The sequence below is a fragment of the Crocuta crocuta genome, unplaced genomic scaffold, assembly GCF_008692635.1.
Source record: "Crocuta crocuta isolate KB4526 unplaced genomic scaffold, BGI_CrCroc_1.0 scaffold266, whole genome shotgun sequence".
NCBI lineage: Eukaryota > Metazoa > Chordata > Mammalia > Carnivora > Hyaenidae > Crocuta > Crocuta crocuta.
The window spans coordinates 3,060,114-3,085,927 of record NW_027531005.1 but is presented as its reverse complement, the minus strand read 5'-3'; the positions used below and the strand labels follow the sequence as shown (position 1 = coordinate 3,085,927).

Genomic DNA, 25,814 nt, shown 5'->3' with positions numbered 1-25,814 from the left:
CACATATAAATAGATATCTGCCACATAATCTAGGGGGTTATTGATTTAAACTACATTTATCTCCTCACCAATCGCTCTTGCCGCAGGTGGTTGTGACATTCAGGTAGCCCTTTGCTTGTGTCTGTTTGTGACTCATATGTGCTCTTTCATGAAGATCATTTTCTCCCAGCTAAATTTCTATTACTTTTTTCCCCCCGCCTGAAGCTCTGCTTATAGTTGTGCTTCATTTTGCCTCTCTAACATGCTGAATTTAGATGGCTGCTTGGCTGCTAAGTATTTCTCTCTTCTTGCTGCTGGGATTGGTTTTACAGGATGGAGTAATTCTGTGGCCTGAGGTGTCTAGTTCTTNCCCCCCCCCATCTTCAGAGGCTTAAGCCACTTTGGTTCTACTCCTGCATTAACTAGTATGAAAATTATTTAAATTAAATACCATATCATCAGCTGTCCTCTATGTTGCAAAGACAGTAGAGGAATCTGGTCTTTCCTTATGTGGTTCTCTTTCGCCACATGGGTTTCAGCATTGTGGATAAATACTGAGAGGACTTCTTCAATGAAGAGTAAGTTCGTTCACGTAATTATATCTTGCCCATTATTAAGTGCTTCTGGTTGATGTTTAAGTGCATTTTATGAGTTGGGAACAAAAAGAAAAGGGATTGAGGAGAAGAAGAGACTGCAGTCATGTGAAGCAGAGGTTTTGGAGACTTTATGCAGTGGTACAAGGATTTACTCCATACACTGGGATATTTTCATTCTTCCGTAACAAACAGATTCCAGTATGTTCCAGTGATGCTAAACAACATGGAGTGGGACTCCTAGTGTAGTTGAGCTGGAATCTACTAATGAGAAGGCATGCATTCTTTCAGGACATCCCGTATTTTAAAAACCTGCCATTGGTTTTGAAGAATAGAGGAGAGGGAAGAATGGGGAAAACTTTCACTATTAAGGTCCAGCTCCAGGCTTTCCCTCTTTATTCTATCTTAATCCAACCAGTTTTAAAGTGAGAGAATTATTTTTGGGTGAGAGGTTTTTTAACCTGTGGTTCTTTGCTGGTTGCGAACCCCCTGGCCTCCTGTGAGAAGTTTCCTGTGCATGTGCGTTAGTTTGAAGGGAAGGCCTGTGGTTGTCAGTAGATAACAGAGATCTCAGGTCCTCATCCCTCGCTCCCGCCAGCTCCTCCCTGGGGGTAGGAAGCCCTGTGCTGGGCTGTTAACCAGGTGGTTTCCACAAAAGCGGTAGTCTGCCAATTTACAGAGACTTTGGATGTATAAGGTTACTTCCCTGAAAGCTCTCACGGACTATTAGCAAGAACTGTTTTCAGCACAGAGTGTTAAGGTAGACCCATGTTTAAAGAGAAATAGAAGGTGGTTCTTTTGAATTTATGAAAGCTCCTTATTACTCTTCCCCTCAGAGTCTTGTGTCACTTACACATATTGTTCTTCCTTTATTTTTCTTCATCTTGTTTATCATTTATTTTAACTTCTTTACCTTTTCTACATATAATGTTTTCATCAAGTTACTTGTCCCTTCTAAGTATTAAATAAGAGTTTTGAGACTGCAGTCTGGCTCTTGAGAATTCTCTCGCAGCCCCGAGTGTGGCGTTTTATAAACAGTGAGTGCTTCATTGGTGTCGTGAACTGATGGACTCGTTGTATGTGGAACAGTCTGTGGAAAACTTTCTGTGCAGATTTGCTGGTTTTTAATGGCATCTACCTCTCACTTTACCTGATGGGTATGATTTGAGGACTGTAACTGTTATTTTGTGATTCTTAGTTACTGTGTACAAATAATTTAATTGAAAAATCTCTGATTCCGTTAAGGAAGTAATCAGAGCAGTGATCCCGTTTATTCAGCCCATTCTGTTTTTGAATCTTGTAATTGAATTTTTTTTTTTTTTTTTTTTTTACAGTGAAGGAGATAAACCTGCAGGACATCAAGGAGGACTTGGAGCTGGATCCAGAGGAGAACAGCACCCTTTTTATGGGCATCCTCATCAAGGGGCTGGCCAAACTGAAGAAGATCCCAGAGACCGTTAAGGCAATCAAAGAGCGCTTGGAGCAGGAGCTACAGCAGATTGTGAAGCGGTCCACCACCCAGGTGGCAGACAGCGGCTATCAGCGCGGAGAGAACCTCACCGTGGAGAACCAGCCGAGGTAGCGTTTTTGAGAACTCTGTGTATTGTATGATTACTAGGATGGGGGATAGCTGAGTAACTCTTGTTGGTGTTATTTCCTGAACTTGGGCTACTAGAGCCCGTACAAACTCAGATTGGTGAAAATAGCTTGAAAGGCATGATTCAGCTGCTTTTGATGTAATTAAAAAGTTTTTTTTTTTTTTTTTTAAGAGACAGGGTGCATACGTGGGGGTTGGGGAGGGACAGGGAGAAAAAGAGAGAGAGAATCTTAGGCAGGTTCCACACCCCACTTGGAGCCTCACGCAGGGCTCAATCTCACAACCATGAGATCATGACTTGAGTTGAAATAAAGAGTCAGATGCTTAGCTGACTGAGCCACCCAGGTGCCCCTGAACAGTATGCTTTAAAACTTCTTAACTTCGGGGGCACCAAGAGCCGACTCTTGGTTTTGGCTTAGGTCATAATCTCATGGTTCGTGAGTTAGAGCGCCATATTGGGCTCCACGCTGACATCTCGGGGCCAGCTTGAGATTGTTTCTGTCTCCCTCTCTTTCTGCCCCTCCCCTGCTTGTGCTCTCTCTCTCTCCCTCTCTCAAAGTAAATAGATAAACTTAAAAAAAGCATATTGGGGTACCTGGGTGGCTCAGTTGGTTAAGCGTCTGAATTCATCTCCAGCCATGATATCCTGGTTTGTGAGTTTGAGCCCCACGTCAGGCTCTGTGCTGACAGCTCAGAGCCTGGAGCCTGCTTTGGATTCTGTGTCTCCCTCACTCTCTGCCCTTCTTCTTCTTCTTCTTCTCCTCTACCTCCTCCTCCTCCTCTCCCTTCTCCTCCCTCTCTCTCTCAGAAATAAACATTAAGAAAAAAGCAAATTCATACTTAAATGAAAAAAATGTAATAGTTATTGAATATTAAGTACTAAGCAGTATATAAGCCAATTTAATGTATATTACCTCATTTAATTCTCACTACAACATCTTGTAGCTAGGGAAACTGGGGCTTAGAAACTAGTAATTAGCTCAAGGTCACAGAACAAGTGGCTGGCTTTGGAATTGAAGGCAGGTCTATGGTCTTTCCTCTGTCCTGTGCTTTCTTCTTTGGTGTGTGGTAATATTTGCCAACAGGCACAGCAGTTTCAAAAAAATAGAAACTATGATTTCCGGTGAGAGCAGAGGGCAGAGTGGAGCGTGTCTTCTCAGTTGCTCCAATAATGTGAGTCCCGGGGGAGGCGTTAGCCAGTGTGTACAAGGGCTCATAATTCCTGTTAAGGAAACCCTACTGTGTGTACTTAGGACTTTAACATTTTTTTTTTTTTAAGTAGATAACAAATTTAAGGAGAAATAATAGCTTACTTAGTGTGGAGTTCTCCAGACTTTAAATTTTGGGGAAAAATTAATGTTATCTATACACATTTTCTGTATTCTTTTATATATCTAAATTACATTGATTTTGATTATACCTTAAATGTCTTCAAAAATTAATTGCCTTTTGGGGCCCCTGGGTGGCTTAGTTGGTTAAGTGTCCTACTTTCGCTTAGGTCATGATCTCGCGGTTAGTGGATTCGGGCACTGCGTCAGGCTCTGTGCTGACTGCCAGCTCAGAGCCTGGAGCCTGTTTCAGTCTGTGACTCCCTCTCTCTCTGACCCTCTCCTGCTCACACTGTCTCTCTCTCTCTCCTAGAAATAAATAAAACATTAAAAAAAATAAAAAAAATTAATTGCCTTTTAAACTTCATTCAGAAGTGCAGTTGGTGAAGAAACCATCCTTAACCCACCTCCTGCCATAGACCATTTCCCAGCACCTGTTTTGGTGAGCATGGGGTTTGGAGTCCGGCAGACCTGACTTTGAATGCTGGCTCTGTAATCTGAGAAAAATCCCCTGTCTTAGAGGGCTGCTTGCTCTAGGTGAGGTCATATGATTAGAGTTTAGTAAAGTAGCGCCAGTAAGAACTATTACACACATATGTGTATGTGAAGGCACGCGTTTATTTATTCTTGCCTCCTTCCATGTTCTTTGATTCACATTGTGGTCCAGAGAGGCTGGGGAATGGTTCTCAACTGAACTTTGCTTTTCTTCTTTCTTTGCCTTGTGCCGGGATTTCCGTGAAGACCTTTTACCTCCTTACTAATGAACACTCCAAAATTCTCGCTTGCTATTTGCCCTGTTGCTGCAAGTCCCTAGATGAATACCCTGAACTTTCATAGGGAAATAACATGACTATAGGGTATATTGAAAATAAAACGAAAGGGCACAGATCAATAACTTTTCTGCAAATCTCATTACAGTACCCTTAAAAGCAATGTGTCTTTCATAGGATTTTGACCTCTTCCTTTTCCGTTCCCTTAGCCCATTCCAGAATTCACAAGTAGAAATTGCAGCAATAGAAGTGGAAAGTCAGCATACTGCCCTAGGAACTAATAAATGTTTCCCCGTGAGGAATGAGTCAGCAGGAGGGTCTCCCCCACCCTCTCTAAGTTTCGTTGTTGTCGGCCGTACTTAGAGGCTGTTGTGGGTGGCGTATATTGGACACCGTCAGGTCAACCAGCTGCTTGACCTGGTTTCTTGTGTATCACATGATCCTATTTTATAAAATGACCAGATCTGAAAAACTAGGCCAAAACTGTTGTGAGATAGAATGGTACAGAGAAAGCAGACATTTGGGGTGAAGCACTCTTCTTGGAGATCAAATATTAAAGTCTTGGGCTGGGATTCCAAATGACTGATAATTTCATGCTAGTCTGTGAGGGCTCTGTGCTTTCAAATGCTTTAAAACACACCAATTAGTGGCCTTGGAAACCTCATTCAGGGGCGCCTGGGTGGCTTGGTCGGTTGAGCGTCCGACTTTCGCTTAGGTCATGATCTCGCAGTTCGTGGGTTCGAGCCCCGCGTCGGGCTCTGTGCTGACTGCCGGCTCAGAGCCTGGAGCCTGTTTCAGCCTGTGACTCCCTCTCTCTCTGACCCTCCCCTGCTCATGCTGTCTCTCTCTCTCCTAAAAATAAATAAAACATTAAAAAAAAAAAAAAAGTGATTGGCGTTGTTACTTCTAGAGGGCTGAAAATTTTAGAAGGGATGTTGTCAGATTATCCCATGAAGCCTTCATAGTTACTTTGTGTTCATTAAACTGTACTGGGATGTGTTAGCGGCATTTATTTTAGAATGAAGTCAAGTCACAAAACTTCATATTATTTACCATCCAGGACATCTTAGGCTAAAATACCAGGATCTGTTTTTCTTAAAGTTGGGGTGTAGGCAAAAAGAGCCATAAATCCTTTCTCCCCACTGCGCACATCCTTCCCTCCCCCCCCACAGTGAAATAACCTCTTCTAGATCATAAGCATATATATGCTGCTGTGAGACAAGACACCATTAAAAGTTTCATTGTTCAGCATCATCTTACTAAATATATTCTGGTTGTGATGCACTGCAGGCCTGTTTTCACTTGTCTTTATGGAACGAGAATTTAGATGGTGTTCTTTTCTGCTGTAGAAGTAGAAGGAACCGGCTAGGGAATTGTCATGCCTCACTTCCTGCAGAGCCAGAATACTTCCTCAGCCAGTTTGTAAAAATCACTTTGGTGGCCCACTTACATCCCAGCCCCCCTGCTCCCAATGATGTTTGTCCATGTGTAGAGAGAGAGTCTTTTCATTCAATCCTAATCTGTGTGGTGTCCATAAACCTCTACTTACTTTGGAGGAAAAATATTCAGATGGCATTGTTGCCAACTTGATATAAACACTAGGTCAATGTGTGCTTTGCTCATCTCCCAGAAGCTCTTGCTACCCATAATTTCCTCAGAAAAGCAGGCAGTGTCTTCAGTTTCAGATGGTTAATGGGGTGTGCAGTCTGCACAGCACCTTACCGATTTCCTCATCTCCTGCTGCCGAATTGTTGATTCTTTCCCCAAATCTGGCTCATGAGCATTTCATATCATTTTCATGTCTAAGAAGCTGGAAGAAGTTCTTTAATAATTAACAAATAGGAAAAGCATGAGGAAGAGCTAAAAGAAATAAAATCCTCTCAGAGGTGCGACGTTAAGACACTGGAGGGAAGACAGATGTGGGAAAATGTGATTGGCTTGTAGGAGGCAACTCTTCCATCTATTGCAAAATGGTCCTTTTTCAATATGGAGGCAGTAAATCATCGCAAGAAGCGGTGGGGGCTGCGCCACTTTGGTAAAACTGCTGCCCTTGAGGAGGGCAGGAGGCGTTGAGTCTGTTGAAGCCATGGATGGTTACGGAGACCTTTTTTTCCTTTTGGAAGGAGGTCATTTTGCCGTGTTCCTCGATCTTGATTATGAATGAAGGGAGATTGTCTGATCTAAAAAGCAGAGAACATTGCATATTCTGTGTTCACTGTGACATTAAAGAAAGATTTGTGGAAAATACAGGAAAGAAATCTTCTTTAATGCTGAAAGTAACTGTGTTTGGATAAGAAGGTTGTAGACCCCCCTCCCCCATTTTGTAACTATTAGTAAGTCTAGTGAGAAAGAAATTCATTATTTAAGAATTAAAGTATTAATTAAGGTTTTTTAATCAGGAAAAACATTAAAAGTGAAAATGCCTATTAGGGGAATCGATAGGGGAAAATGTAATACCTGTTTGCAGACCACTGGTTCACGACCATTAGACTACCTTTTATAATATATGTGTTTGGCTGTGTGTGTTTGGTTATTTTCTGACCGCTTCTAGAATGGAAACCTTGAGGGGCTCCTGGGTGGCTCAGTCGGGTAAGCGTCCGACTTTGGCTCAGGTCATCATTTCACGGTTCATGGGTTCAAGGCCTGCGTCAAGCTCTGTGCTGACAGCTAGTTCAGAGCCTGGAGCCTGCTTCGGATTCTGTGACCCTCCCCTGCTCACACTGTCTCTCTCTCTCTCTCTCTCAGAAATAAATAAAAAACATTAAAAAAAATAGAATGGAAGCCTTGAGAGAGAACGGATTTGCCTTGCTCAGCACCTTATCACCTTATTTCCAGAAGGTAGCACAAGTGCCCAGCTGACCCAGAGTGAATATTTGTTGAATGAAACAATGAATTCCACATATACTGCATATGTACCATGGACCAGACACTGGGATAAAATGCCAAACAAATAAGACAGTCCCTGTCCTTATAGAGTTTAAAGTATAGTGGGGAGTAAAGGCATTCATCAAAGAACTTTTCAGTAAGTCTATTATTACAAACAGTGTAAAGTGCTATAGAGGAAAACCAGAGTGTGCCATTAACCACGGACACCTGGCCTGGTCTGGGCAAGTGGGCACTGAGGTGTTTGTTGTGTGTTTTTAGGTAAAGTGAGGCAGCACCTATGTTTTATAATAGTTGTTTTCAGGCTCCGTTCACTGATAGCACCTACCAGTTGTGCTTCTAGTGATGCAGTTAGCTTGACACCCACATAGAAGACAGGAGAAGGAAAGCAGCTAGATTCTCAATAGACCAGTTTCAAAGTTTGTGCTGACCTCCGTGATTGATAAATTTATCAATTTTTTTTATCTTTGCCAAGCTGATGAGTGAAAATTGTACTTCTAAGGTGGTTTTGATTTGCATTCGTTTTTTGTTGTTAATATGAGTGAGGTTGAACTTTACATTTGTGTATAAAATTTTTTGTTGTGATACTTGGGTTGTATCTGGATATGTTAGTTCAAAATAATCTGGATTGAGAGTGGGTGGAGACACAGATAAAATAATATTAGCTGTAAATAATATACTGAAGCAGTGTTCTAGGTACAGGGTGGCTTATTACCCTGTTCTTTTTCCTTTTTAAAATTTGAAATTTTCAATAATACAGTGTTCAGATAATGTTTATTCCTTTCCAGTGAAGTACCTACTTTTCTGGTATTATTATTATTATTATTATTATTTCTCCTCTTCCTCCTCCTCCTCCTCCGGGAACTCTTTACTTTTTAAGAAAACGAATTCCTTGGGATTTATTTTACAATTTTCTCTCACTTTTCTGCCTTTGACTTTATGATATCTGGCCATGTAGGCATTATATAATAAAGGTTTTGTTTCTATGAGGCTCTATTTTATCAGTGTTTTCTTTCATAGCTTCTGAGTTTTGTGTTAAACTTAGATCTTCCCCACTCTTAGAGCATAAGTAAAATTTCTCAACTTTTTTCTAGTATTTATATAGTCTCATTTTTAATATTTATGTCTTTGATACATCTGGACTCTGAAGGAGTGGCCACACCACCTTTAAGCATATATAACACTTAATGAACTGTATTATAATGGGTTGTATGCCCCCTTTCATTTCTGCCTCCTACGTATCTGCCATGTAATTGATTGTCAGTGTTAGCTGAATGCTTGCTGAATAATTCTAACACTGAATCATTTACTTTATAGTCATCTTTTTCAAGGTTGGTATTTGCCGCATTTCCTAAAACTATTTTTTTTTCCTGGTTTGTCAGCCAGTGAAGCCTGGGAGATTTGTACAAATCATTGAATTACTGCTCTGAAAGCCGAAAAATTAAGGTTTAAGAATATTTTTAAAACTGAGAGGTCAGAACTTGGAATGAGGGCATACTGATACAATAGGGCACCCTACCTCAGTGATTCTGCCTAGAAGGAAGTCTAAAGGCTCGGTCCCCAAGATTAGTTTTGTTGTACAAATGCAGGGTTTATGAAAAGACTGACAAAACACTTCCCATGGTGTTTTTTTAGACCTGTGGCTAGAGTCAGGCATATGTTTCTTTTTTAAATAAGTAGCATTTCCTTTCATTTCTTCTTTCTCTATTAGTAGCTCTTCTCCTAAGAATCTGAAATGTAGGATTTTGTGGGATTGGTCATTATTTGACCAAAAAGTCATTTAAGAGCAGCGTTGAAGCAAGGTCAGGCGTCTGCCCTTGTGGCTGCTTGTAGCCATTCCTGACCAACACATGGCAGCACCTGGACATGCTTGGAATGAGGGAGGGCCTTGATGTAATTTAGATGCGCAGTTAATTCGAATCAAAGTGAGCGGGAAGCAAGTAAATTTAACTTCAGTGATTATGATATCATTTGATTAAATCTCTACTTTTGATTACACATATCAGTGAGGACATGCTTTAAATATACTCAACTGTTAAACACTGAAAGGGATGCATAGGATGAACCAACAACATGCGGGAGAAACTTCACTATCCTTCCCTTACAGTAGATCCCCTGCAGCATTATGGCAGTATTTTTAGAACAGGTGAAAGGAGTTAATTCTTTACGTGGGGGACTTAGTATACCAATTTGTTAACTAAAACATAAAATTTCTTACCATGGAATGTGGTACTCGTTCCAAACCTATGGAGGTTCTAGGAAGACTTAATAAATTGGTAATAGCTTCATAACATATCAGGTGAGTTAGTAATGTTAGTAGTGTTCATTCCTCTCTTGTGAGCATGAAATTGGACAGCTGTCTTCCTGTGTATTGTTCTTTGGTTATAGTTTCTAGAAAAAGGGTGTTTGGCTAAATGGGACAGGGCTTAATATCGCATTGCAGCTTTGTTTATATTTGCCAAAGGTAAACAAATGAACAAACTCTGCTTTTGATTTCTTTTGCATGGTTTGCAGGGTCAAATTAGAGATCACACCAGTTACAGGGATAACAGGTGAAATCTATTTCATGGGATAGTGGTAACATTACGGTGCCGCCTTCCCGCTGCATCAGGAGCACTTCTCTATTTGGCCGATAGTGGCAGCTGCCTTAGGTCTTGTTTTCAGTGTGCTGGTTGGTGTTCAATGGAAGATATTCCACACTCAAACTGACATGAGGTCTTTGATTGAAGAAACACACAGACAAAAAACTTGTGTCACATGACAGTATTTCCCTGCTGATGTTGATGGTGGTATCCCAGGGGATTAAAGCATCTTCATGTATATCCTCCCTTATGGGCTCTTCTGACTCCTGACCCATTCCAGTATCATGGTCTCTAATCAGATTGGACTGCAAGTTTGTAAAAGGGGGCTCAACTTTGTGTTTGCAGCCTGATATAGGGCTGGGCATATATTAAATGCCCAAGTAGTTTAATGAATGAATAAGATAAAGATGCAAAAATGATAATTTTTAAATAACAGGCAGTGAGTTAAAAAAATTTTTTTTTTACATTTATTTATTTTTGACAGACAGAGAGAGACAGAACACAAGTGGGGGAGGAGAGAGAGAGAATGAGACACAGAATCTGAAGCAGGCTTCAGGCTCCCAGATGTCAGCACAGAGCCCGTTGCAGGGCTTGAACACACAAACTGTGAGATCATGACCCTAGCCGAAATCAGACGCTTAACCAATTGAGCCACCCAGGTGCCCCAAAGGGGCAGTGAATTTTTAAAAACTCTCCATACTGCTTAAAGTGGGGTCTAAAGATCAGCAGCACCAATGCTATTTGAAAGTTAGGAAGGGAGGGGTGATTAAATTGGAATTTCTGGGTGCTGGGCCCACAGGAATCTTGCCTTAGGTAATTCTCATGGATGCCAAAGTTTGAGAACACTCCTTATAAAGTCAGATTTCACAGCATTTTGTAGTTTGGTAGCGTTTATGCTTTGTAAAGCAGTTTGTCATCCTCTGTCTCACCTGAGCGAGTCTCACTATTGGCCTCCTTACAGGTAGGGACACGATTATTAATCCCAGATTTACCCAGGGAAATGTGAACGCTGAAATAATTCGACAGTTTACAAAGCTTGGTGGTGGTCGAATAAAGAGTAGAAGCAGTCTCTTTTCATTGTGTAAGTCTTACATAATGATGCTCCTAACCCCTTCCTGGGTCTGATTTTGTTTTTCCACAGGAGAAGGGCAGTATTTGCACTGACATATCCTTTCTCCTACCCAGACCACTGCCCGCCCTCCCCGCGCCATGGTGATCAGTGACAGGCCTCTCCGAGATAGCCGGACATGTTAAGAAGTATGATCAGCAGCCACTGAGTAAATGGGTCTTAATTAGCTCACCTGAAAATTAAACAGATGACTTAGATACCTGAGTAATTCCCCTAGAGACCTTGCACATTCTTGTACTAAAAATGCACACCTAACATCTTCATTTATCTCTGAGAAGTGGATTTATGGATACTTTTTCTGTTGTTCCACTCTGAAGAATAATACTATTTTAGAATGGGGGAGAGGTGTTTTCCTCCTGGCTTTAGTGAGGTATAGTTGACACACAACATGGCATAAATTTAAGGTGTAGAACAATATCCTTATATATTGCAAAATGACTACCATTGTGGCATTAGCTAGCAGCTGCATCACATCACTTAATTACCATTTCCTTTTTGTGGTCAGAGCTTAGGATCTACTCTTGGCAATTTTCATGTGTATAATACGACATTAACTACAGTCACCTGCTGTACATTAGCTACTCATCTTGGAGCTGGAAGTTTGTACTATTAGACTGTCTCCCCATTTTCTCTGTCCCTAGCCCCTGGCAGCTGCCATTCTAGTCTGTTTCTTTGAGATTCGCTTTTTTAGATTCCACACATGTGAGAACGTACAGGATTTGTGTTTGTTGGACTTATTTCACTTAGCATAGTACCTTCAGGTATTATAAAGCTTGTCAGAAATGACAGGATGTCCCTCTTTCTCATGGCTAAAATATACTCCGTTGAACATACACACACACACACACACACACACACACACACACTGCATCTTCTTCAACCATTCATCCACTGAGGACACTGAAGTTGTTTTCCTATATTAGCTGTTGTTAATAATGCTGCTGTGAATATGAAAGCTCAGACATCTTTTTGAGATCCTGTTTTCATTTCCTTTGGGATATATACCCAGATGTGGAATTGCTCAATCATGTGGTAGTTGTGTTTTTAATTTGTTGAGAAGCCCCCCCCCACCTCAACTATTTTTCATAGGGGCCCCACTAGTTAACGTTCTCAACCAATAGTGCATGAGGATTCCCTTTTCTCCATATCCTCACCAACATTTGTTTTCTTGCTGTTGCTTGTTAAAGGCCATTCTGACAGGTGTGAGGTGGTATCTCATTGTGGCTTGGATTTGCATTTCCCTGGTGATAAGTGATGTTGAGCACCGCTTTATATACCTTTTGGCCATTTATATGTCGTCTTTGGAAAAATGTCTTAATATTTATCTCTCTGCTTATTTTATTTATTTGAATTTTTTATTATATATATATATATAGAGAGAGAGTGAGCAGGGGAGAGGGGGTGGCGGAAGAGAGAGAGAAAGAGAGGGAGAGAGAGAATGAATGAATGAGTGGGAGAGGGGCAGAGAGAGAGAGGGAGAGAGATTCCCAGGCAGGCTCTGTGCTAACAGTGCAAAGCCTGATATGGGGCTTGATCCCACAACCACAAGATTATAACCTGAGCCAATACCAAGAGTCAGATGCTTAACCAACTAAGCCATCCAGGTGCCCTGTCTGCCTAGTTTTTAATTGGACTGTGTGTGTGTGTGTGTGTGTGTGTGTGTGTGTGTGTGCGCGCGCGCCTTTTTGTTGTTACTAAGTTGTGTGTGTTCTTTATAGATTTTAGATATTCACTCTGTATCAGATGTGTCATATACACATATTTTGTTCCGTCCTGTAGGTAGCTTCTCATTTGCTGGTGGTTTCCTTTGCTGTGCCGAAGCATAATTTGATGTAGTCCCACTTGTTTCTTTTCACTTTTGCTGCCTTTGCTTGTGGTGTCAGATCCAAAAAATCATTGCCTGACTGACTGATGTCAGAGAGCTTACCTCTGTTTTTTCCTAAGAGTTTCATGGTTTCAGATCTACATTCAAGTCTTTAACACATTTAGAGTTGATGTTTGTGTGCAGTGTGAGATGTGATCCAGTTTCACCCTTTGCAAGTGGCTTCAACTGTTCCCAGCACTTGCTACTGAGGAAGTTATCTGGGGAAAAGGCTTGGGAAGGAATGATTCTAATAGTTTAATTAAAAGGAAGAAGGCCTGGTTCTGTTTTCTAATTTTATTTTATTTTATTCTATTTTATTTTTTTTTATAGTTTATTTATTTTTGAGACAGAGACAGAGCATGAGCGGGGGGAGGGGCAGAGAGAGAGCGAGACACAGAATCGGAAGCAGGCTCCAGGCTCTGAGCTGTCAGCACAGAGCCTGATGCGGGTCTTGAACCCATGAACCATGAGATCTGACCTGAGCCGAAGTCGGACGCTTAACCAGCTGAGCCACCCAGGCGCCCCATGTTTTCTAATTTTAGTCATTCGTCTGCCATACGTCAGAATTAAAAATTTATTTGGGCTCGTGTAATGAGAATTCAGAAACTGAGCATGAAAGGCCGCCTTGAAAATTCGGGAGGTGACACAGAAGAGAGCTCCCAGAGCCGGGGCCCAGCTCAGTGTTCTTATTTTTGCTTCGTTTCTTTCTGTGTTGCTGATGGTTTTTCCTGTTCTTTTCATCGCACAGATGGAAAATTAGTCAGCTCTCCTCAAATAGTAACTTCTTTTTACATGAAGATTGTTATTAATAAGTGGCAAAACTTATCTCTGCCCTTTAAAAGTAGGTATTAGATAACCCTGAAGATTAAATGGGATCTCTGTCCTGTTTGAAAACTACTAGTTCAGCCAAGCTTATTACGAAACTGTGTATGTGAGGCAAAGACATGTAAAACTGAAACTGTTTTGATAGGAAATAACTGATGATCAGTTTCTTTTACTTTTTCACATAAGACCTAAGCTCCCAGTTTAGTGTTTTCTTATCTTTTCGGGCATAGTGGTGGGAAAATAAATACTCCGTGGTGTTTGCCTTTGTCTGTCAGTGGGAAAATGCAGAGCCCTGAAATGAAAGTCTCCACAGATACGTAGTAGAATGGAACTGATTTTCTACCTTGTGTGTGTGTCTCTGCTTTGTGACCGAGTAAGGCAGCTTCTTGGCTGCCAACATGGGTTTTCCAGCCAAATGACTAATTCAAGGTTCCCTGGATGTTAAATTTAGTTTCAGATAGTCGTATCTCACCTTAAATATTGAGCATTTTTCACAGCTTGAAGATATAGCTCTAGACCACAGACACATCTTGCCCCTTGCATTCTTGTTCCTCAACATTGTCTCCTTCTGTTTCTTGGAAATGATACAGAATGGGTGCAGGTGGGAGGTTAGTAGAAGATCGGGAAATAAGTAACACGCTACTTACAAGAGGGCTGTTTTAAAAACCTACCAGGTAATTGGATGTCTGTTTTAAGAACACTTTCTTCAACTTGACACTTCCGTTTTTTTTCTTTTTTTACACAAAATGGATTTTATTACAGTGTTATTAACATTAGTTCTGAGTGCATGTATCTTTCAGCTTCAACTATACTTCTTTTGATTCTCATGTTAAGGTTGGTAAGGTTATCTTTTTGAGAGGATACTTATATGTGGGATTTTTTTAAATTACGGGCTTCTAAAACTAGGAGATTATAATCTGCACCACGGATTTCCTCACCTCGTTATCTATAACCAGGCCTCTCTCCCTGTCTCCCCCATCTGCTGGAGCTCATTTTTTCATTCTTTCAACAAATACGTGCTGCCTCTTATATGCAGAACATTGTGGCAATATTGGAATACAGTGATAAATTGGACACAGTTTTCACCCTCTATGAGTAGACAGTCTAGAGAGGGAGAGGGAAGGACTGACTGGAGGAAAGCAGACCAGTTTGAAGGCTGTTTGAGTGGATGGTATGGCGGCATTAGCAGGGTAACAGTGGCAATGGAGCAAAGTGGTGTGTCTGAGAGATAGTAAAGAATTAGAAGGACGTGGTGACTGATTGGATCTGGGGGAGGGGAGGAGGTGAGAGTGATTTGCTGGGGCAGGTGGTACCATTCACTGGCGTAGGGGCCGTGGAGGAGCGGGTTTGGGGAGCCATAGGATGCGTTCTGTGTAAGACCTGTGAAGTTTGAGGTCTAGAGCTCAGGAGAGTGAACTGGCCCGAAGATGGGTTTAGGCATCATTAGTAGGTGGGAAATTGAAGGCCGTGCTGAGTGAGCTCACCCAGAGGGAGTGTGAGGATTGCGAGCAGTGCACAGCCCTTCCGGAGCAGGCTGAGGAAGAGGTCCCTGAGAACGAGCAGCCAGAGGTAGAAGGAAAGCGGAGGAGTATAGGCTTGTGGACCGGTGGGAGGCAGTGCTTCAAGGAGGATGGAGAGTAGGCAGTGGAAGCCGGATCTGTACTTAATTAAAAAAAGGCCCAAGAGTGTCGATGAGATGGAGCGAAAAGACTGCTGGAGACTTTTACAACAGTTGTTTTAGTGGAATACCAGGGACAAAAACTAGTTTGCAGTGAAAAGGTAGAGGCAGGTATAGACCATTCTACTAATACTCTTTCCAGCCTTGGTTTCCTTGGCATTGTACAGTCCTGATACTTCTTTGGCCTCTTTTGAAAAATGATTTCCTTCCCCCACCCCCCCAATATTCCTTAAAAGGAACATCTTCTACAACTGAGGGCTTTGTTTGCATCTTATCTGCTCAGTAGTCTCCTTGTCTCTAATATGCGGATAAAAGCGGTACCTTCCTCGTAGGGTCATCTGAAGGCTTAAATGAGATAGCCCGAGTACAGCACTTTGCACAGTGCCCAGCATGTAAGCAGTGTGGTTGTGGCAGGCATAGTGGTTTTTGTCATGGCCCTCATCCCTGCGGTCATCATTCTCTTTCCCCTCCTACTTGAGCCCTGCTGTCTCAGAGCTCTCCTCCATTGTGGTGGCTTTGACCAGCAGCCCCAGGCAGAGGACCCCTGGGCAGTGTCTCTAATCATAGACTTCTCCTACTGTTGCCACCTTGTATTGTTCATTCACTGACTTCAGAGCCTGGGCACCCACAGTATTTGAGTGTTTCCTCCATTCTGGGCATTGGGCCATGTGTCGGGGGAGGCATGTAGTTATAATGAAGCATTAAAGGACTCTGTCCTTACATTCTCACCTGGGAGGCCATGGATGTCACTGTTTTGTCACTTCTCTCAGTCCACTGTGAGCATCTCTTTTTTTGACGGATCATAGAATCCCAGAGTAATGAAGGAATTGGCTCTTACTCTGTGAGTTAGGCCTCCTTTAGTTACCAGTGACGGGCTCCAGCTAAATTAAAGAGGGAGTTTTATTGGGATCATGCTGGAACATCTCACGGAATACAAGCCGGGTTTTACTAACCGAGCTGTGGGAGGGGCAGAGACACAGCTGGGCCACGGAAACATCTGGAGCATCTCTTGTGTCTTCTGCACATCCCTCCCTCTCCAGATGGTAACTGTTAAAGGTACAGAAAATAGTTTGTTGTTTTAGGTTTGCTTTTCTTTTTAAGTTTATTTATTTATTTTGAGAGAGTGAGATAGAGAGTGCAGGGGAGGGGTGGGGAGAGATAAAAAATAAGGAGGGGGCAGAGACAGAGGTAGAGAGAGGTAGAGAGACTCCCAAGCAGGCTCAGTGCAGAGGCTGATTTGGGGCTCCATCCCACAAACTGTGAGATCATGACCTGAGCCAAAGGCAAGAGTTGGACATTTGACTGACTGAGCCACCCAGGAGTCCCCTGGTTTGCTTTTTCAGTATACTTTTACATACATTTTTGCATGTAATTCTCACCGTCGGTGATCAGGAAATTGTAATAGAAGAAGTTTGTGTTTGAGGAGCCTGCGATTTGGAATGCCTGCGTGACGTATCGAAGGTTCCACGGATGTGCAGCAGAGAGCTGGCTTCACGTCTGAGGTTCCCAGTGGCATTTATACGGTCTTGCCATCCCAGGATTAACGTTTTCCTTCACCCACTGTGATGTCATATTACTGTTACTGCCTCCTGTTTTGTGGCTCTAGACATACTGTGGTGTGCGAGTGAGAGAGAATGTATGTTATTTTCTCCTGAAGGGTAGAAATTACGACTAATTGAAATTTTAAATTCTGACGTTCTTTGGCTTCTTCATATGTGAGGCCTTTTCTTGTTGAGTTCGGGGTAAGGAGTCTCCAGCAGTTATTGATTCTGTCTGTTCTTTTCGTCTTTTAGATCAGTGGTGAAGCCTTGAGCCCAATATGATTTAAGCAACTGAGCTAACTGCAGTGTTTTATTTCTCTTACTTATTTAAATTTTGTGGTGGGAGTGGGGAATGATTTTCATGGGGCTTTATGTGTTTGGGTGACCCTGAGTGTATCTGCAGAGGAAGGCAAAACACTTGATTTCTCCATCTAGTGTTGTGTGGGCAGTTGGAGAGTGTCTGTGAATATTAACTTGTGTCAGTTGACTTCTGCTGGCTTTAAATTGAGCCAGACGAGAGTGGATTTATGTCCTATTTATGTGAATGATTCCCAGTCTCTCTTCTCTGGCGCATCAGGAGGGAGTGGTCGTTCTTTTTTAAGGAGTGCATATGTTGGTGAGGAATGGCGCTCCTTTCACAAAGCGTGTTTTAACTTTGGTTACTTTTTCCTTATTAGCCATTCACTCCTCATCCCACTGTTGAGTTCAGAAATTCTTGCCAAGGTCGCTGGGACCTGTGAATTGCACAGTTCACTGTCCTTACCTTCTGTGACCTCCATGTAGCTCGACTGATTCTCTTGTCTTCTACGGGTTTCTCTCCTGGCCTCATTTTTCCTCCCTAGCTCCTTCCTCACCATCTTTTCAAAGCTGCTTTTTTGGGAAGTGTTGGCCATGGACCTCGCCTGCCTTACTTACTTTGCATATTATCCCCGAGTGATCTCACCCTCTCAAATATTTATCATTTTTAAATTTTCCAGTGTCATTGTCTCCCCTGAGCTCCAGACTTGCATATCCAAGTGCTTAAATACATAACACCTTATACTGAACCAGATCTAAACCCACCGTCTCTCCTTCCAAATTTCTGTCTTCGCTTGAATCATTTCTCCCTTTCAGGAAAGGTAAGCATCTTCTTCAGAGTTGGCTCACGCTAGAAACCCACACAGAGAGGGTCTGAATGCTCTTTCCTGTACCGAATTCTGTCCATTTTCTACCGTGCTGTTTCCAGCAGTTGGGTGAGAGCCCTAGAGAAGCTATCAATTAATACTTTATTTTCAGAGATGGGAACATTTAAAGACATTGACATTTTTTTTTTTTTTTTTTGCAAAGAAATGTAAGAATTATCAGTGCTAGGAAAGAATGTGGATCTTTTGATTTCTTACAGGTTACTTACATTAGCAGGAAGAACAAACAATAAACAAGTGAGCCAAAGAGAAAAGCTTAATGTCCCCCTGGAATAAGACTCTAGAGGACTCCATTCTCTTACTATTTCACTTTTTAAGACATCACTTTCCTTTCTCACTGCCTTGTGTGTTTTTTCACTACAGGGGAGGGGAGGTGTTGGGCTCCTACTGCCCTCACTCAAATGCCATAGCTATGATGGGTTTCTTTTTAAAATACACATATTACATGGGGCGCCTGGGTGGCTTAGTCGGTTAAGCATCCGACTTTCGCTTAGGTCATGATCTCGCGGTTCGTGGGTTCGAGCCCCGCGTCGGGCTCTGTGCTGACTGCCAGCTCAGAGCCTGGAGCCTGTTTCAGTCTGTGACTCCCTCTCTCTCTGACCCTCCCCTGCTCACGCTGTCTCTCTCTTTCCTAGAAATAAAACATTTAAAAAAAAATAAAATAAAATACACATATTACATTGTAAATCACATAGTACACAGTCGTTTTTAGTGTATTCACAGTGTTGTGCAGCCAGCATCCCTGTCTAGTTCCAGAACATTTTTGTCCCCTGCCAAACGACAACCAAAAAATCCCCATTAGGGTCGCCTGGGTGGCTCACTCAGTTAAGCATCTGATTTCAGCTCAGGTCACGATCTAATGGTTTGTGGGTTTGAGCCCTGCATCGGGCTCTGTGCTGACAGCTCAGAGCCCGGAGCCTGCTTTAGATTTTGTGTCTCCCTCTCTCTCTGCCCCTCACCTGTTCATGCTCTGCCTCTCTCAAAACTAAATAAACATTTAAAAAATTAATAAAAAAAAAAAAACCCATATGCTTTAGTAGTCAGTTCCCACCCACTGAAGTAACCATGAATATATTTTCTTTCTCTGTAATTTGCCTATTCTGGGTATTTTTTTAAATAAATATTCGTACCTTCCATGGCTTATCTATCTATCTTCAAGGCTCATCCATATCGTAGCATGCCTCCACCGTTCTTTCTCACCGATAGCCAAATAACAATCTGTTATATAAATGTACCACATTTTGTTTGTCCGTTTATGAGTTGATGGACATTTGGATTATTTCCATTTTTATAGTTCTCCTAGTATAATATTTTACTACTAGGAGTCATGCCACCAAACACATTTGTGTACAAGTTTTTGTGCACATGTGTGTTTTAATTTCCCTCAGGGCTATCCCTAGAAATGGAATTCCTGGGTTCATGTGGTAATTGTATGTTTAATGTTTTGAAGAAGTGCCAAACAGGTTTCCAGAGCAGTGGCACTATTTTACCCTCCTTCTTGTGCTGTATGGAAAGTTCCAGTTCCTCTCTACATCTTCACCCAACACTTTCTATTGTTTGTCTTGTTGAAGATAGCTATCCTGATGGGCAGAAATGGGATCTTGTGGTTTGGATATGCATTTCTCTGATAGCCAGTGATGTTGAATGTCCTTTGTTTACCCATTGGTCATTCATATATATATATATATTTGGAGAAACATATTCAGACCCTTTGTCCATTTTAAAATTTGTTTATATGTCTTCTTATTATGAGTTGTATGAAGTCTTTAGATAACCTAGATACAAATCCTTTGTCAGATAAATGGTTTTTGAATATTTTCACCCATTTTTTGGGTTGTCTTTTCACATTCCCAGTGGTATCATTTGCAGCACAGAAGTTTTTAATTCTGCTGTCAGAACTGCTGTGGTTGATAATGATGCCACAGTTGTGCTGTGCTAAGGCAGGGAGAGAGGCCCTCTCCTTGGAATGGGTTGGTGTTTCACATGGAGGTAGAGCTGCCGGTAGAATGTTTTCACTTCTGGCCTGTCTCTTCCCCTTCTCTCTTCCCTGTGGGGCCTGTCTTATGGTTACGATGGTCATACTGTGCAACAGGTCTGTCTTGGCCTTGACTGTCCAGGAATGAGAGAAGCTGGCAACGAGTCAGCATTTCATCAAAGGACTGCTGTTTCCATCATATTAACAGATACCATGGGTCTCATCTTACACTTCGGTTCCCTGCTGGGTCTCCTTTCGAAATCGAGCGCTGCCCCAGGTTGCCGAGCGGCTCTTGTCCTTGAGCAGCAGTCGAGATGTGCAGTCATGGAGCCTAGGGGCCCTGGAGGTGATCAGATGGCAGCATCCCTCCATTCAGAGGAGCCACTGTTTTTCCTACATTTTCTGCTTCGTTGCTGGTTTGCAGGCTTGTACCTGGAACTTCATGCCTCTGGGAAATTGGACCTCAGTGTGCCTCCAGCTTCTGGATGTCCTGGATCATTATGATTTCAAGAACTGTTAGGGTCTAATATGAGGGTATTCAGTTTTAATTTTGTCAAGGACACTTGGCAATAATTGCCATCATGACAGAAAGCAACCGGAGACTTTTCCTATCAGGAGAGGACCCAAACTACCAAATTAATTTACTTTTGTCAAAAGTTAATATGTGTTCCTGTTTTTCTTATTTTGCTGTCTGTCACGGAAAAGTACACTGTGGTCCGTGGATTGATATTTGGGAACCACCGACTTACATTCTTAGCTTAAATATTTGAAAAGTAGAACCTTCACTTCCTCAGGAATTTGCTCTGTATGATGCCAGGTATCTGTTTTATGGAGATCATTTCCCTACACTGAATTAACTCTTTCGGCTGTTAACGTTAGGCACATCTTCCTGTACTTTGTACCCGTCTGCTGGTATTTGAGAATTTCGCCAGTAACACAGATGTGAAAGAATTGTTTTAGGCGTATGTGAGCATAAATAGGACTTGACCTTTAAAAGATTAAAAAAAAAAAGAAGTCAACATCATTCCAAAGTAGAGTGGCTCCTATTTATAAATACAGTGTTTAATTTCTGGATCATTTGTGTTCTAAACTGAGGGTACTACAGAAATTTTTATTGATTCTGTCTCCTCTAAATTAAAATGTCAAACAGATATTAGGGTTTTATCATAAGAGAGTTATTGGCTGTCCTACCGGCACGTTGATTATAGTAATTGGGCAGTAAAGTAGCCATAGGAATGGATAATATGCTATACATTTTGATGAAATTGTAGTTATGACCTCTTATTTATGGTGCTAAAGTCTTGTTAAGTGACACTGCTGACAAGCATTTTTGCTTTCCTTTTCTGCTTTTCAGGTTGGTTTCTAAGTCTACTTAGGAAATCTGAAACTGAGAGCCCACAGTATACAGTAAAGGTCACATTTCAGAATTTTCTAGACTTGTTCATAGCATACACATTAAATTCAGCAAATATTTGCTGATCACTGTTTTAAACGCCCCTAAATATACGGAGATGTGTAAAGCAGTTCCTACACTGAAAGACTAATAATGAAGAAGGGATTAAAATGTCTCTATATAAATACCCGTGACCCACATTTATTGAGTCACATATATGAGCTACATATAAGCACCTTACAAGTGGGATGAAATACAAATTCAGAGGAAGAAAGGATGCTTCGAAGCCTGGGTGATCACTGCAGCGTTAGCCTCAGTGATAGCGGAATCACTTGGCATTCCTGACGTAAAGCTTTGGACTATCTCTGAATACACATCTCCATTCTAAAACTATAGTGAGAGATACATGGCTAAATGCACTGCCATGGAAGTCAACTTTTGTTCTAGGCTCAGCTGCCTCGCAACCTCATTTTGTGTCCTTGAGTACAGAAAATTGATATAATAATATGTGTCCAGCATCTCTCACTATGAGAAATGAGATAATGCAGATGCCTAAGCTGCTCCCTGTGGCGAAAGTCCGATTGCTTGGGCAGGCATGTCTCTTTTTTTCAGGCAACTTAGGCCATAAGTTTGAATGGTAGGCACAGCTTTCCATGACTAAAAGGATTAGTGTCGTCACCAAAGTGCCCAATTTATTGCTGGGGAAATAGCACCTTCTGTGTAACATCTGAGCTGTTGTCTGAAAAATTGCCTGAATTTCTTGGAGAAACTGCCTGTATGAATACAGAGTGGTGGTGTGGTGATCACTGAAATGTGATAAAAAAGGGAACACGTTCATGGAGTGGCTCCAGCTGGTTTAGGGACGTTACTTCTGGTTCTTAGATTCTTACATCACTACCAGTTTGTGGCAGAGGAAACCGAGGCTCAGATTTAGATCCTACGACTGTTGGAAATGCGTCTGTGGACATCTCAGGCGCTGTGTCCATAGTGGCTCCTGCTTCCCTGTAGATACATGGTTTCCAGGCGGGGCCTCGTGAGCCATCCTCGTGGGTGTGGGTGCGCCTATGTCAACGTTACCTCTTTTCTTCCCCCAGGTTACTTCTAGAGCTGCTGGAGTTGCTGTTTGACAAGTTTAACGCGGTAGCCACCGCACACTCGGTGGTCCTGGGGTACCTGCAGGACACCGTCGTGACCCCGCTGGCCCCACAGGAAGACGTCAAGTTGTACGACATGGCGGACGTGTGGGTGAAGATCCAGGACGTTCTGCAGGTAAAAGGTCCTTTTATACATGGTGCCATCTTGATTCAGAATAGCAGGTTGGAATGAAGAATCTACCACCTAGAATATTCCTTTACTCATAAACAGTGAGAGGATAATGTTGCTGTTGACAGGAGATGCTGCCGATGTTATCAACTTCTGTTGTCTTCAGAAGACTTCTTAACTTTTTTTTTTGCCAGCCTTTAAAATTAGGAGATTCTCAATATGTAGCCATCAAGGTTGTATACAGTATTTGGCCTTCTGTTATAAAGTGCTTTAATGCACTGGAATTAGTCCTATATTAAGGTAATCAATATTAAAATGTTCTTTGGTAGTATTTTATAAACATATGTAGCTTAGTTTTATGACCATTTTCGTACAGTCATCTCTTGCATATATTGGGGTAAATGACAGGTCGAGAGCTTGTTTTGAGAGATGAAAATAACTGGAAGGTATAAATGCATCACTTTGATTTGCTGAAGATGGGAGCAATGATATTACTGTTTGGTATGAGGCTGCAGAGATGGTATTTAGAAATTTTATTATATTCTGTCTTCATGTGCCAGGCAAATATATGTGATTTGGCCACATGAGAATTGGAAATACGATTAAGAGTTAGCCGAAGCAAATTTGACATAGCTAAATGGAAGCAACTTGGTTAGATAGTACCTACTATTATGAAAAAAGAAATTAAGTATATGTAGGGAATTGAAAAATGTAACTGTGTGGGAATGAAATAACTTGCATGGCAGATAGGAATATTTGCCGGAAAAAATAAATTATGAATGTAAATTGTAGTCATTTCTAAGAGTATAGGTATGCTCCTGATGGATTGAATGATGGATTCTTGTGTGTGTGTGTGTGTGTGTGTGTGTGTGTGTGTGTGTGGTGCAGACTGGGTGCTTTCTTGATGGCTCCGTGGAAAGATTGTATGTTGCAACTATATTCCCGGAGTTCCTTTCGCCCCTTTGTCAGTTACCACATGTCCATAGTAGGTGCTTGAAGAACATTTGTGTATTGAATAAAATGTCTTTATTGCCTAGAAACTAGTTTTACAGTGTTTTATATCTTGATTTGCTAATGTCCTGGAAGTACGTGCTTTTCAGGTCACCTGTTTATTTTAATGATGAAACAGGATCATAGATTTTAAAGCCATTTCAGAAATAGTTAGAATGAGGGACTTCTTTTTTTTTTTTAATTTTTTTTTAATGTTTTATTTATTTCTAGGAGAGAGAGAGAGAGAGACACGGCATGAGCAGGGGAGGGTCAGAGAGAGAGGGAGCCACAGACTCTGAAACAGGCTCCAGGCTCTGAGCTGGCAGCCAGCACAGAGCCTGACGCGAGGCTCGGACCCATGAACTGCGAGATCATGACCCAAGCGAAAGTCGGATGCTCAACCGACTAACCCACCCAGGCGCCCCTAGAATGAGGGATTTCTGATTCTAGCCATGATGAAGTTACCTCCTGTTGTAAGTGGCTTTACAACTGGGTGGACTCAGGCAGTTGGCACATTCAATTCAGAGCAGAGAACACGTGAGGTGGATTCCACATCCTTCCTGCCTTCTTTCTGGGGGACACCTGCCAGGCTGCGGCACAAGGAAGTGAAATGTAGGCAGGCAGTAGTGGCCTCCCTAAACAAAGGGAGCAGAGATGAGAGTTCAGGGGTGTGGAGGCAGATGGAATTTGTGGCTTAGGATGGTGGGGAAGAGAGGATTGCACAGAGGAGGCACCCAGTCCGTCTGAAAAGAGAGCCATTGAGCCTTTGGTCAAATACCGAGTGATATAGACACACCACAGGGTTTGGCTGAAAACTGCCACCCTGACACTGTGAGTTGAATGGAAATGCCCGAAGTCAGATGATTGGAGATGTTGGAGTTCAGAGCAGTCCGCGTGGGGAGAACTTGCTGAACACCCCGTGCTTTCAGATGTGGCCTCAGAAAGGTTGTGATTCAGGGATAGAGACTCTTCCAGCCCTAGGGGAGGGGCTGCCCTGGGTCTTGCATCACCAGGTCTCTCCAGCATGAGCCCGATCCACCTGTACATCAGCTGCCGGCGAGAACAAAACTCATTCTGAAGCACGACAGTATAATCCATATTTTCACTACTGAAGCATCCCCCGTGTCCAGCATGCAATTTGTGGGAAAGCAGAAAAATGTGACTCTAACTGGGATTTAAGAAAACTAATAAAAAATAATATCTGAAATGAGCAATTCACAAGATGATTTTAGCCACAGATTGCCTGCTATAGAAGAAAAGATCAGGGAACTCGAAGGTGAATGAATCAGAGTGATTCAAAAGGAAACGCAGGAAGAAAGCTAACTGCAAAGAAAAATGAACAAGGCCATATTGTCCATAACGGGACAGTATCCTGCAGCTTTGTAGTTGCAGGTAGAGAGGAGAGGGAAGAGAGAGATTGAGGCAGAAAATTATTGGAGGAAATTGTGACCAAATGTTTTTAGATGTATTAAAAAACACAAACCCACAGATTCAACAAGCCCAACAAATCCCAAGCAGCCTTGACATAAAGAAAACCAATATCTAGACCCATCATCACCAGGTTGCCAAGAACCAAGGAAAGAAGTCTTAAAGATAGCCAGAGGGAAAAAAGACATAGTGCTTAGAAGGAACCCATGATAAAAATGTCCACTAACTTCTCATTGGCATTTTGAGGAGCATGGCCCTGTCTTTCGATACGAGTTCCTCATTTTGGATTTTCTAGATCCTCTTCAGGGAGCCCCGGGTGGCTCAGTCAGTTGGTTGGCTGACTCTTGTTCTCAGCTCAGGTTGGGATCTCATGATCGCCTGTGGCTCCGCAGTAGGCGTGGAGCCTGCTTGAGATTCTCTTTTCAGGGAGCCTGGGTGGCTCAGTGGGTTGAGCTTCAACTTTGGCTCCAGTCATGATCTTGCAGTTTGTGAGTTTGAGCCCCGTGTCAGGCTTGCTGCTGTCAGTGCAGAACTGGTTTCAGATCCTCTGTCGCCCCCTCTCAGCCCCTCTTCTGCTTGTGCTCTCTCTGCCAAAGATAACATAAAGCATTAAAAAAAAAAAAATAAAGATTCTATTTCCTTCTGCTCTCTTCTCTCAAAAAATAGAATCCTCTTTAAATATAAAGATACTGATAGATTAAGATGTATGAATAGAAAGAGACATAGCATGGAATACTAATAGTTTGTATTATGCAAGCATGTTGTACACTATTAGATTACATAATATCATCAGATGGAATTACTTGTATGCTGGT

At 42.1% G+C, this 25,814-nt stretch overlaps 1 protein-coding gene across 3 annotated transcripts in view; it reads left to right on the top strand.

The window, feature by feature from the left end:
- EXOC4 (exocyst complex component 4) overlaps positions 1-25,814 on the top strand; it is a 752,773-nt gene that overhangs the window by 80,929 nt on the left and 646,030 nt on the right. For all 3 annotated transcript variants that reach the window (XM_077770716.1, XM_077770717.1, XM_077770718.1), the window contains exons 6-7: positions 1,907-2,150; positions 22,413-22,587. In XM_077770716.1, coding sequence (XP_077626842.1) covers positions 1,907-2,150; positions 22,413-22,587 — 419 coding nt within the window. The remainder of the gene's footprint in view (positions 1-1,906; positions 2,151-22,412; positions 22,588-25,814) is intronic.